General features: G+C 52.8%; 1 protein-coding gene across 1 annotated transcript; it reads right to left on the reverse strand.

The window, feature by feature from the left end:
• Positions 1-704: 704 nt before the first annotated feature.
• Positions 705-13,948, reverse strand: SH3BP5L (SH3 binding domain protein 5 like). Its single transcript, XM_044261947.1, has 7 exons — positions 13,859-13,948; positions 12,777-13,389; positions 6,841-6,903; positions 6,551-6,679; positions 4,790-4,951; positions 3,878-4,051; positions 705-3,339 (listed from the first exon to the last, which is right to left on the reverse strand). The coding sequence occupies exons 2-7, from the start codon at positions 12,957-12,959 to the stop codon at positions 2,893-2,895; spliced, it is 1,158 nt and encodes a 385-aa protein (XP_044117882.1). The 5' UTR covers positions 12,960-13,389; positions 13,859-13,948; the 3' UTR covers positions 705-2,892.
• Between the last annotated feature and the right edge of the window lie 369 nt (positions 13,949-14,317).

The following is a 14,317-nucleotide window of genomic DNA, read 5'->3' on the forward strand; positions in this document are numbered from 1 at the left end:
TTACATTGTTTATTGTGATGACGTGCTTTTGTGCTGTTATGGACTGAATTGTGTCTCCCTCAGAATGCATATGCTGAAGCTGTAACCTAGTCAGAATGTGACTGTACTTGGAGATAGGGTCCTTGCAGAAGTTATTAAAGTAAAATGAGGTTATTAGGGTGAACCCTGATCCTATATGACTGGTATCGTTTTAAGAGAGAAATCTGAACAGACTCGTACAGAGGGAAGATGAAGACCCTGGGAGAAGACAGATCTGCAAGTTAAGGAGAGAGACCTGGAACAGATCCTTCCCTTACAACCCTCAGAAGGAATTAATCCTACTCGTGGCTTGACCTCAGGCTTTTATCCTCTGGAACTATGAGAAAGATAATTTGTTTAAAAAAAAAAAAAAAAAAAGTCCAGGTTGGGAAAGGTAGTCTCACACCTGGACAGTACTGTCGAAGGGTATACAGCGCATGTTCAAAACACAGTGGCTCCTGAAGGCCCATCTTCCATCTGAGATCACCAGGGTCACTGCTCTGCCCTTCCATCCCAACTTCTGCCCTTCACTCTTCCCCTCAAGGGTCTTTTTTTTTTTTTTTAAGATTTTATTTATTTATTTGACAGAGAGAAATCACAAGTAGATGGAGAGGCAGGCAGAGAGAGAGGGAAGCAGGCTCCCTGCTGAGCAGAGAGCCCGATGCGGGACTCGATCCCAGGACCCTGAGATCATGACCTGAGCCGAAGGCAGCGGCCTAACCCACTGAGCCACCCAGGCGCGCCCCCCTCAAGGGTCTTCAAGACAACCACTTCCCATCAAATTTCCAGTGGGTCTCCTGCCCTCCTCCATGGCAGTGCCTTCTCCACCCTTTGGATGATGTCCTCCTCACCTGGCCCGAAATGTAGGTGCACCTCTAGGGCTGGAGCTGAGGGCGCTTGATCCAAAGCTTTCACTCTACACATCCATGGCTCCCGAAGTTCTCATCCCGCCCCAACCTGACTCCAGGTATTTCACAGGCTGTGAATCCAAACACACTCAAATCCTTTGCACCCCACAACACGTCAAGTCGTGATTTGAGTGTCACCTTTCATCTACATTAAATTTTAGACAGACAACATAAAAACTTAGTATTATGTCCTAAACACTGCAGGAGGCAAAAACTCCATCTGAAATTTAAGTCTCCTACAACCCTACTTTTGTCCCTCCCCTTCCCTCATGCTCAACTGCAGACACACCCAGGACTGGCACCTTTGTCTTTTCCGGACCACTAGAACAATGTCCTCTCCACCCTGCTGACCCCTCCTCGCCTGACCCTGCTGACCCCTCCTCGCCTGAAAGGTGGGAGGAGAAGCCATCTTCCCTGCCCTGACTCCCCCATAAAGAGCCTCCCCACACACACTCTGCCCTTCCTCTTCCTCCCTCCCCTGACAGGGACAGCAAACATTACTGATACATAAACTATTTTATTTAAATAAAATCAGGGGCATACCCTTTTCTCTCTCACACACACTCTCTCACACACACACACACACTCACCCAGCACATGCACACACGCATGCCCACGTCCTCCCTCCCTTTCTTCCCTTCACCCATGGCCACCTCAAACCCAGTGGTTCTCATAGTGACCACCTTAGCACAGGGAGACACCACCCTCCATATGAAAGCCCACTCCTCCCAGGTGACAGCAGCAGCACAAAGGCCTAGGTGCAAGCTGTCCTGCCCAGAGTCCAGCTCTCAGACCTCTTAGGGTGGCAAAGGAAGAAGGACCAGTTCTCCCAAGGCACCCAGATCTAGCATGGCTTCCCCACCTTCCCCACCATAGGGCCTGGAGCACCACCAAACACCCAGAGCTGCTCCCCATGGAGGGTGGGCTCCCTCACCCCAGGGCAACCCCTACCTACAACAGAGAAGGCTGTGCAGCCAAACTTAAGCATTTCCCTAAGGGATCCTGAAGTAGGTATTGTTTGGTTTGGGAGAGCAAGAGGGAGAGCAACTGAGCACCAATTTCCCTAACTCCACCCCGCAGGAGGGTGCTGAGATTCAGCTCAACATCCTCTACCCAGAAAAAGTAAACCCAACTCTGCAGCAGGAATGGCAAGGGCCTCAACCATCAGGACCTCATTTCATGTCCACCTGCCAACGTGGACCCTTGTTAGAGACCCACTAGCACCTTAGCAATGTTAACAGCCCAGCCCAGCTGTGGAAAACACCATACACATGGGAGCCTATCTGGAGTGGGTGGTGTCCTCTGTGTGTTGACAGTGGGTTTGGGTTTCACCTTCTCTGACACTGGTACCCTTCCAGTCCTGCTTTGTGGCACACATAGCAAAGTGGCTTAGGTCATGAGGAGGGAGCACTGTAGGGATCAGTAGTGTCTTCCAGACGTACACAGTCCTACAGTGCATTTCAGGTTCCATATAGGCAGGCCGGGATGGAGGCCTAGGACACAGGGCTGCCAGAAGAGCTCTGTAGCATCCCTAGACCTTGGGAGATGGGGAGGTGGAAGGAACACTGATTTCCTCAAGCTAGGGGCCAAGATGCCAGGACTTGGGTCCCACACCCACCTTCTCCGATGGGCTTCCCTGTGCCTTCTAAACCAAGTTCCCTGAGGGGAAAGCCAGACAGATGGAAGGAAAGCAGAAAGGGGGCAGCAAAGGGCATCAGACCATGAGGAGCTAGCAGGAGAGGGCAAACGTGAGAGCCAGAGAAAAGCTTTCTGAAAGGGTAAGGCAAAGAGAGCTGCCACCTGTGAGGAGGGAGCTGGGAGGGCAGGGACAGGGAGAAATCCACCAGAGGCAAGGACCAACCTGACCTCTCCAAGGGAAGAAAGGACCTGAGGAGAGGGAGCACAGAGCCTGTCCAGCCCTACGAGGGCCAGTGGTGATGAAAGGACTAGCCACCCTGAGCATGGACTACAGGCTGATGCTGCGCTGGTGGCGGCCCCCACGGCTCCCGCTCCGGGAACCCAGCTCCTGGCCATCCAGACTGGTGTGGTCTGAGAGGCCCCGCAGGTGCTCCACAGAGTCACATTTCTGCAGGTCCGAGGCCACCGTGCGCAGGCTCAGCAGACTAAGCGTGTCTGTGTCAGGGGCAGCCCCAGGACCCAGGCTACTGCCCTCCTCCAGGCCCCCGCCTTCAGCCCCCTCGATGATCCCACTGTCCCCATCCTCCCCACCATCAGGCCCAGCCTCTGCCCCCACAGGGGAGGAACGCCGCTGGCCTGGGGCATGCGGGGGCTGGCCCCGGCGCCGTGCGTGAATCTGCTCGCTGATCTGCTCCAGGTTGCGCAGGGCAACTGAATAGCGAGTCTTGGCCTGGGCCACCTGCTGCTCCAGCTCTGTCACCTTGGCCTTATGTTCCTGAGGAAGGAGGAACAGAATGAGGTGATCAAGCACTCTGAGCCCCCTGAGCACTCTGCACAGTGCCTCCTTTCCCAGACCATCCAACACAAAAAAACAGGGCTCTACCCCACTCAGTCCAGCCCCCTTCAGTCCTCCTCTTTGGATTCCTCTTCCCCAGCCTTCCTGCCCAGCTCCTCACCTAAACCTGACCGTCTTAAGACCTTCCCACCAGGTCCTCATTCCCACCTACTCCTCCTCTCCCCACTGCTCCCTTTCCCTTTCTGGCCAGTTCCAGATCCCCATTCTCCCTGGTTTCCCAATTCCCACTTTCTCTCACTTATCTCCTTTCGACTCCATTCTCTGCCAGCACCCATCCTCCAAGCCCAACTCCCACTCCTGTGGGTCATTCTAAGCACCTGTCCTACCACCTGTCCCACCACACTGGTCTAGCAGATGACCTGGAGAGGCACCAACATCCCCTCTAACTGCCCTCACTCTCCATGCCTATCCCGTTCCTGACTGTTCAGACCCTCCCCCTCTCCCACTCCTCCCCTACCTCCAGAATCTGGCTGAACTGGGCCTTGAGCTCGAAGTAGGGGCGGCTCTTGCCAATGGCCCGCCGGAGCGTCTTCTGCAGGGCCTGGACCCGAGCTTCAGCCTGCTGGCACAGCCGGGTCACCCGCTGATGCTCCCGCTCACCACGAAGCCGCTCCTCCTCTGCTTCATTCACCTGGCCCAGATGGGGCAGAGGACATCCGTCACTGACCGAGGACGCATGCTTTTGCCTCTTGAGACATGATCATCCTTCAGGAGCTGGCATTTGCTGCTAGAGACTAAATGTTTGTATCCTCCCAAAATTCCTATGTTGAAATCCTAACCCTTAAGTGATGGCATTGGATGTGGGCCCTTTGAGAGGTTGGGGGAGCAGTTTAAATGTGATTAGTGCCCTCATAAAAGAGGTCCTGGAGAGCACCCACTCATCCCTTCCACCTCAGTGAAAGCTTTTTCACCACACTGAAAAGACCCCCACCTGTCTAGGAATCAGGAAGCAGGCCCTTACCAGATACAAAATGGCCTGCACCTGAGCTTAGACTTCCTAGCCCACAGAACTGGAAGAAATAAACTGTTGCTTAAGCCACCCAGTCTATGTGATTCTGCTCTAACAACTCCAATGGACTAACATCTTCACAAGGTGAAGGTGGCCGACTGGAGCTGATGCCAGGGATCCTCCCATACCACCCTCTCCTTTGAATAGCTGAGAAATGATACATAAACTACACTGCGAATGGTACACTAGCAAAGCCTAGACAGGACAGAGAGCAAGAAAGAGGTTTGGCTTGAAACAGAATCCAGGCTGAGGAAAGGCCTGAGTGGAGAAGACAGAGAGGAGGCAAGAGGGCGATGGGATGAAAGGACAGCAAAGGAAGCAGTTGAACCTGGGAAGACCTGCTGACACGGCCTGGCTCACCTTGCAGGTGGCATGGTTGAGCATCTCCTGCCAGGTGGGGTCTAGCCGGTTCTTATCAGCCATGACACCCTGCTCAGCCACAAACACCATCTCCCGGGCGGCATTGTGCATGCTCACGGCCCGCTCGTACCGCAGTGCTGCCTTCTGGGTCTCTTGCTGGGCCTGGGAAGAGAGGATCATCAGGATGCGGAGCCCCAAGGACCCCCGCCCACCCATGGAGACCCCGCTTAGATGAGGACAAGAGAAGGAGGACATTGCCGGTTGCAATGTCGGCTTCACTTCCCAAACTGCACTGAGCGTAAGGGCCAAAAAAGTTAATATTTTACCTATAAAGAGTATTTTGTAAGGCTATGACTTAAATAAAGAAATGTAGAAACAAAAATTGGAAAATGATACTGCCACTAGAGGGTGAGTGTGTGAAATCAGCATTTGCAAAGGCCACCGGACTTTTCTACCCTGCAGAGAACAAAGAAAAATTCCCACCACTTTAGATACAAGGTGGTTATGACACAGACCAAGTCTTAGAGAAAACACACCCCTGATTTCATCAACTCCAGCCCAGCAGGTAAGCTGAAGGAAGGAAGACAAGCACTCAGAGACAGGCATCATAGCTATACTTACCACAAAACAATGGAAACCAACCTAAGGTTTCAGTTACAAGGAACTGATTAAATGAAAAATATTAATAAAAAGAGAAAATATTACGCAGTTCTTAAAAATTACAGCATGGATATGTATTTTTTGACATGGTACCATGTCATAATATAAGTAAAATAAAGGAATAAAAATAGCACATACCATGTCATCTCATTTTGGCGAAATATACACCCCCCCCAAAAATTAAGGGGTTACCTGTGCTGTATTAAGTATGTTTTTTATTTTCTATATTTTTTGATGCTTTGAAATCTTGGGGGCCTTGTGGCCCTTCCAGGGCTAGCTAACTCCTAAAAATAGTAAACTCCCCTTTGAGCACACCTCTCAAATGCAAACCAACCAATCCAAATCCCACCACCCCCTTTATCTAACTCTCACACACCAGCCAGTATTTCCTCTGCCCTATGTTACCCCAGGGCCGGGTACCAAAACACAGAGACCACCCCCATAGCCCAGAGCCCACAATTATTCAAGCTTTTAAATTCTAAATTTGCTAAAAGGTTGCCTACCCTGCCTTACCCATTCCTTCCCATTGTAAGCACAATAAAGGCTCTAAGCCAAGGTCTCCTCTAGTACCTTCCATCCCCTACATGGTGTGGCATGTCCTTTCTTCTTGGAAATGTTAAGTAATAAACTCTCCTTTCAAGGCAGCTCTCTCTGTGTCTGCCACCCTACCATACTTGACTAAAACAAATCCTAGGTACAAAAAACATGAAACATGCACATGGTAGGATTTGGGGTGATTTTGGTTTTCTTCTGGTCTTACAGTTATGGTTACACCGCAGTCTTCCAATAATGAACCCACAGTATTTGTGTAGAAAGAAAGAAAAAAAAGAAAGTAAGGGGAGGGATGGAGGAGGGGAAGGGAGAGAAAAAGGAAGGGAAAGGAAAGGAAAGGAAAGGAGAGGAGAGGAGAAAGAAAGAAAAAGAAGGGGAGGAAAAGGGTAAAGGAATGGCGGGGTGAGCAAAGAAAAGAGAAATGAACCAAAGGGAAGAGACATAAAAAAGAAATGAGAAAGTGTTCCATCTCACACCACACAGAGACACTAGAGTCCAGGGCCAGGCTCTGTACATGGCCATTCTGGAACATACATCAGCTGGCCATACCTCCTTAGCAAGCCGCCGAGCCTCATAGTAAGGCCGGGCCTTCTCGATGCAGCTCCCCAAGTGGGAGCCCTGCGTGTTGAGCTTCCTTGCTGACTCCTGCAGGATCCTCCGATAGGTGGTCCTGGCCTCCTGGCAAAGGGATAGGGACATAGGGCAGAGGGAAGCCATATGTGTGGGTCCCAGCCCCTCCAGCTTTTCATACATGCCCCTTCCCTGCCGCCATATTGAACAGGGAGAGAAGACACCTCCGGGACTAGCCCAAGGGTGTGAGGAAAAGTAGCAATACTCACATCCAGCTGTAGCTCTACCTGGTTGATCTCTTCGCTGGCCTGGTTCAGATGCTCTAGCTCTTCCTGCCGGAGAGGGGCAAAAAATTAGAGCAATAGAAAGTAGCCTCATGCGAACCACGTGGGCTGGAAGGGCAGTGCAAGGAGGGAAAGTCCACCTGACCAGAGAAGGGAAGAGATGCAGGAGGTTCTGTGGAATGGCTCCTTGAAGGAGACCTAATAACATAGTCTCCTGCAATCCTCCCCAACTCCATCTCTGCATCCGATCATTAAACCCCCATTTTAACAATGAGGAAATCAACATTCAGCAAATGGAACACGCATGCACCCACAGCAAAATGGCAGCAAGCCTGCCCTCTCTTCATCAGATCATGCCACCTTCTCTTCACACTCCAGCCAGAGGTCTCTGCAGAGCTAAGTCAGAGACCACTACCCCTAGCTACTCACCCATCACAGGTTTTCTACATATGCATCACAGCTCAGCATTGCTGAGACCCCAGCACTCAGAAAACAAAGAGGTGGCCACTCTCAGCCCAGTAAGCAAGGAACAGGGCCTCAGCAGTGTAAGCAGCTATAACAGGTGGGCATGGTGGGGGCAGCAGGGTCATCTGCCTTGGCAGGAAAGGCCAGGGCAGGATGCTCAAAGTACTTGCTCCTAAGCTGGGCCTTGATGGATACAGAGAAAAGAAAACCACCAGTGACAGGAAGGAGCCAAGAATCAGGAGATCAGGTGCCTGGGGCAGGGAGCTTGTCAAGTAAGAAGCCAGCAAGGCTAGGGCACAGAGAAAGGATACCACAACTTTTCCCAGTGGCAGGGGAAGCCCCTCAGAGTGTGGCACCACCTGGTCTGTGGTTCAGGAAGGCAGATCTGAGCAATACGAGGGACGTTTACAAGAGCCAGGGAGAGGCTGTCTGTAGTATTCCAGGTGGGCGAGAATAGGGAGGATACCAGACAAATGCAGGACACGGAATTCTGAGTCTGACAGGTAAGTAAGGTCAAAATTAGGGAGTATCACATGACTCAAGAGGCTTCTAGGCCTGCCTGGGCAGTGGGCTGTCAGAGACCCCAGGTCCTCACATAACAGAGTCTGTAGCAAGGAGGGAGAACCTCAGGGAGAAATCATGAGCCCACCATGCCAAGGACACTCCTGAGAAAGAGCAATGCCCAGTGAGATTCCTGACACTCAGCTATAGGATCCTCTCCCAGGGGCCTTGCAGCTCCTGGACAGGGTGGTGGAACCCAGCCTGAGTTTGCTTGCTGCCCACGACCCAGACATGACCTGCACTTGGCAATGACTGATGCTTCCATCACTGGCCCCCAAACACCTCATCTGGCCCTTCCAACAACTCAGTATATGATCCCCTTTTAGTCTTTTTATTTCTATGCCTTTCCTCAACCCCTAAAAGGTTTGAATCAGCAATTAAGAATCCAGGAAACCAAATTATATGCCCAAATTACAGTGAAAGGAAGAAACATATAACAGAACCAGGAACAAGGACAGAGAAATATGCATGCCGACAACAATGCACACCCTGCCTCAAAGAAGGCCATAAATTTGGCTCCAAACTTTACAGAGCAGAACAATCCAACAAATATATGTGAGCCTCACATTGAATTTTTAGTTTTCTGGCAACCATTTTAAAAAAAATGCAAAAGCAAACAGGTTAAGTTGTTAACAATACATTCCATTTATCCCAAATACCCAAAATGTTAAAATTTTAACATGTTATCAACATAAATTATAAAATATTTTTACATTCCTTTCAATCTATGCCTTTGAAATCCTTGCACATTTGAGCCTTAGGGCACATCTCAACCTGACCAGCAGCATGTGGCTCCCACCCTGGACACTGTGGGTCCAGAAGCTGGTGCACGTTAGTCACACAACCCAGTGACCATAAGATCACATCAAAATGCTATGAACTACAAGCAGTGACATGACTCAAAGGACCCCTGAAGAGGACCAGGGGCAGAGCCAGCACCTCCCGACACACAGCTCTGAGTTTCACAGAACTTTCCTACCCAGGACACCACCTTCAGTCGATGGAAAGATTCCTCAAAAACCACAGTTCTTGTCAGGATGAGAGGCAACCTCTCCCACCGTGAGCCTACTCTCCTCTAGCTTGATTAGGCCCGGAGCTGGTTTCAGGCTATCCGGGAGAGGAGATAACAGTGCTTTCAGCAGCTCCTGCAAGAATACTCTTTCTCAGCTCATTCAAGTTTGCTAGATCGGAAACAATAAAGCAGGGAAATTAGGGGCAGAACTGAAAATGGACCTAGGACCTGATGAGGAATCTGGCTTTCCTGCTACTGTGACCACCATCCTAGAACTAAGGACATCCTTGGATGGATGCCTCAGAGAAGACAGGAGTACAATCACCTAGAAAAACCACAGTCTTGGTAGGAAAAGGACATGCAGGCCTCAGGAGGCAATAAACTGAGGCTAGAGGAGATGAGGAGGTCAGTAAAGGCCACCCTGCAACATTCCCGTGGGCAAACCAAGGTCCGATACTGGATCCCACTCAGTTCCATGGCCCAGCATGCTTCCAGATCCTAACAAGATCATCACAGGAGTGAACGGCTCTCCATAAATCATCCCACTGGGAAAAGGATATGAAGGGCTCTGGCTACTGGCAAAAGGCAGGAGTGGGCACATCTTCCTGTAAGGGAACTTGTGCCCACACAGCACTTCCAGCGACTAAAATATTTTGATGATGAGGTCCACCACTCAGCAGCAAAGCTTCTTCTAACAGGACCAGGAGACCAGGGAACAGAATAGGCTAGAGGGCAGGGTGGACAACCAGGCTGGGGCAGACCCAAAGCAAGGCTGAGCGGGAAGCCAACGAGCACTCAGGGCTCTGTTTGGGGAAGCTGGCAACACATTCCATTTGGCCTGCTCCACCAGGGACTCCTGGCACCCAGATGAAATGGAATTTGAAAACGATGAAGTCTGAGTCAGCACACATCATCCATCAGGGAGGCCGCAAACAGCAGGGAGGGTGACCTTCCTGGGGCACACCGGGCACATTCCAAAGATGCCAGGCCACTGAGTCAAAGGCACGGGTGCTCAGCCGACAGATGCTCCCGCCCACCTTGCGCAAGCTACTGAAACATTTAAGCCCATGGTGATACAGAGCCAGGGTGATGCATGGCCCAAGGATTGAGAAATAGGGGAAATCTGACTGTCCTGTGAGAGCTAAACTGATACTTAGGAGGAGGATGAAGAGGTCACTCTGAAGAGGCTACAGAGGAGGTAAGTGACTGTGTCCATTCACCTGAGGAGGATGAACATGCCCATCACAAACAGAACTAAGAAAGTCGCAGGGGAAGAGACGCAGACCCATCCTAGCACCACCCTCCTTCATTTCTTCCCTCCACTGGGACCCTTGCAGAAAGTCGAGTACCAGACTGAAGGCCTTAGAGAACTACGCTGAGGTCAAGGCATGGAGACAAAGCCAGTGGCCTTCCCTGGGGGACAGCACACTCCAGGCAGGCCTAGAGCTGGCCTCCAGCTGGCTTCCCTCCAACTTCCAAAGGCATCCCACCAGACAATAGAGACACAAACTGCCTGCCAAGAAACCCTACTCCCGACAGAAGTAAGAGCCTTGCCTTAAGAGTGACCATATCTTGGAGTTTCAGAAAATAACTGAACAGAGTCCCCAGCCCTTGGGATATCCCCTGGCTCAGCAGACATGTAGGCTGCATGTCCACTTCTCACCCAATCAACACCAGAATTCACACTTCTGGGCATGGCTCAGGAACAGGTCTTTTTAAAACCTGCTGGTGGATTATGACAGGTCTGTTAGTGGAGACCCACAAAATACACTGAGAATCCATTTAAACTACTGAGACAGTTACTCCCGAATAACATGGTCTTCTGTACTGTCAACACCAAGAGGGAGCTCACATGATACATGTCCCAATGTCTTCCAAACGCAGAAGGGCTGAATGCTACCAGCTTTCTCTGTGAGGTGCCCCTCACATCCGGCTACCTCTTCCCATGGCAAGAAGATGCAAAGGCCCTGCTAAGGGCAGAGCACTGGCCCAGCCACAAGTGTGCCACCCAAGGTTGTGGCCCCTATGACAAGACCTTCCCTCCATACCTGACCCACACCACTCCACAATGTGCCTCCCTGTTTAGCAAGAGAGACTACAGTCTGCCTGTCCCTCTTGCTCTGGTAACACTGTGAGCTCCCTGGATTCAAATCTTATGCCTTCGTAGTATTCTCTGGCCCTCATCCAGGAGGACTCTGATGGTGGTAATTGTTCTACCTCTGCAATACCAAGGGCAGCTGGAGAACTGCAATTCTATTTTTTATTTAATTTTAACTGATCTTACTGAAGTAACCACATGCGGCTAACCGCTACTTTACTGAACAGCACAACATGAGAGTGCCTCTTCGTGCTGCGGCCTTTGCCTGTGTGGGCACTGGAAAAACACACAGGAGCAAGAGCCTGAGCAAAGAAACCACCCACAGCAGATTCTCCCCTGGAGCAGAGCAAGGAGCACTGGAAGGAGATGCATGAGGCACATCACCCAGCCGTCCTCCCCACAGAACAGAGAGGGGTCTCTTTCCCAAAGTACTACCTACGAACTTTCACCAAGAAATAAGCAGAAGAGTTTGTGAGCAAAGAATCAGGACCACGGCAGAGCAGAGCAACGAGCTGAGCCAATCAGCTCCACCAACTCTTCACTTTATAGATGAAGGAGGGGAAGCTCAGAGATTACATAACTCACATGAGAATCACAAAGCAGGGGGCTGGAGGTTGCTCCAATTTCGGCCCAACGCGTTTTTCCCTACAACTTACTTCCTCAGTAGATGACGAATCTGTAGAATTAGCAGGAGAAACTAAGCTATTTTCAATGAGACACCCATGAGACAGGCTCACGCCAGTAAACAAACGGCTCACCACAGCTCCAGTGTAAGTGTGGACACAGCTTCCTGCCCCCACGTCCAGGGAACCCCCAGCAAGAGGGCAGGAGGATATTAGGACCAGATTTTATTTCTTCTTGATTCACAGAAACAACCTAACAAAGGCCTATTGGCAGAGAAGCCCAGGAATGCAAGCCCTGAGACGCTCTTCTCATCTACAGGTACCTCTACATCCACATCTTGGAGATGCTGCTAGACCTTACAGCAGACTCAACCCCCAACACACGGGAACCTCCCGCCTTCACCCCATCAAGCAGCTTTCCCCGTCACTGCCCGGAAACACTACAGTCCCACCTCCTCTGACCAAGCATCTCACCCGTGCCTGTCCTCCTCCCCCACGGCTCGAAGGTCCCCTTCAAAGATCTGCCCATCCTAACAACTACTAGGCTGTTCATACTCCAAGGTAATAAATCGACTTGTCTGTTCACCAGTTGTAACCAGCATCCTCAGAACTGGCAATCTGTTATTAAGGGCTGACCATGGCTCACGACCACTCCCTAAACACATCAGGACTTCCCTGGAGGCTTCCCTCTGTGGAGCCACTGCAGGATGTGTCCTGTCCCACCAGGGAGGTGCGACCCTCCCTGGGGAAGCGCTGATGAGGAAAGGAGAGAAGGGAAGATACGAAACTGCCTCCCGATCCCAAAACCACCGTGTCAAACAGTGCGTCTCTGAGGTGAGAGCCCCTTCGCTTGTCTGGAAAGGAGAACAAGAGTCCTCCTCTCGGCTGACCCAGAGAAGGCCCTGCACCTGAGGCCCGTCTGCGGCTTCGCGTGGTTGGGAGGCCTCCGGCTGCAGGCCCTCTCTGCCCTGGCATCACACACAGCGCTCTCAGCACCGGCTACGCTGTCCTGCGACGACCTGCTGACAAGCCTGCCTCCCTTTCCTGCTCCCGTGCACAGGGCACGGGACAGAGGGTCAGGGGACAGAGGGTCAGTCTGACCCTTCGCTCATGGAACAGCTCCCCCAGAGAGCTGGAATGTGGGCGCCTTGCGTCTTCTCACCTGTATCCGAGGATCCAGCTCCTCCTCTTCCCTGGGAGACAGTTTGGCCTCACTGCTGTGGCTGCCGCCTCTCCCCGGCTCCTCCGCGACCGGGCTCCGCGGGGATTCATCCTCTACCACCTCGGCCCGAAGCTCCCCCTGCGGGGTCTCCCGCCCCCCGGGCGCCGGCCTGAATTCGGCCATGCTAACGGGGAGAGGGCACAGCCCTATGCACAAGAGAGGACTGACATTCTGGGACCAGGGCCCCAGCTTGGGACCTCCCGGGCTCTGGGCTGCAAGAAGAAGGGATTCTCCTCTCGGCAGGTGGAAGAGGGGAGAGAGGGACACCCCCACACCGGGTTAGAGGCCGAGATTCAAGGCGTCGGAGGCGCTCCTGCAGCGATAGCCTGGTCTGTGGAAAAGTTCTTCCCTGCCCGCCACGAGCAGTCCACCGGGGTAGACCCGGAGCAGAAGCTCCGAGGCAGGAGGCAAAGGAGGTCTGGATCCGGGGCCGAGGCCTGCGAGGAGTAGCACCATTCGGGAGGGCGGAGGCAGGCGCCTCCAGGCTGTGGCGGCAGCTGGAGAGACGAGGCTGGGCCCGAACCGAGGCTGCAGGGTGCCCGTCTCGGGGGAGCTGCGGGGGAAACAAAGGCCAAATGCACGGGCAGCGTCAGAACACACTTGGGCCACCAGCTCCGTCCGCACCGTCGGCCCCCCGGGAAGCGCACGCTTGTCCTCACAGACTCCCATATCCTCAGCAGACCCCGGCGCGACTACTTTCCCCAGCCTTCAAGAGCTTGAGGTCCGACACCTCCCCCGTCCCAGCCCCTCCCCGGCTTCCCTCCGAGCTCCCGTCCTCTCTCCACACCCTCCTTCCTTCAGCCCACCCCTACTCCACCCCACCCGGGACCCGGGCTCAGCAATTCCCCCTAGTAACCCTCCCCCAGCCCCGCCCCACCTCCTCTCTTCAAACCTGAGGACAGCCTGAGTCTCCCGTTCCCAACCCCATTCGCTCCCTCAAATCCCGAAGACCCTGCCCCCAGTCCTCCTACGCAGACGGGTGCAAAGCCTCCAACCCCCGCCACACGCGCGCCCAACCTTACCTCAGTTTACCTTCCCGTACAGCGAGCTCTTCCACCGCAAACAATCTTTCCCCTCCCTCCCCGCAACAATCCCGTCCAACCAAATACTACTGGGCCTAGAGGAAGCGGAAATACATCATCCGCTAACCCCGCCCCCTCCCTTTCGCCCCTCCCGACACGCGCTCTGGTTCGTGCGGCCACGTCTGGATACCCCAGTACGTCGTCCCCGCTGGGCCTTTGGTCTCCGTACAAAATGGCGTTCTGCGGCGCTCATAGTCGCCGCCGTACATTGCCTCTAGCCCATCCTGCACCCCGGCTGAATGAAATGGAAACATCAGCGTGTTGTGCTGAGAAACGCCGGATCTGGGATAGCAGTCGAGAGTCCCTGGTGGATAGGGAAGGGGTAGAAATAAAGCGAAGATCGGACAGTCCCTTCGAAGAGAGTGCTGCCATCTTGCTTCAGGCGCGGCGGCGCAGGCG

The sequence above is a fragment of the Neovison vison genome, chromosome 1, assembly GCF_020171115.1.
Source record: "Neovison vison isolate M4711 chromosome 1, ASM_NN_V1, whole genome shotgun sequence".
Taxonomy (NCBI): domain Eukaryota; kingdom Metazoa; phylum Chordata; class Mammalia; order Carnivora; family Mustelidae; genus Neogale; species Neogale vison.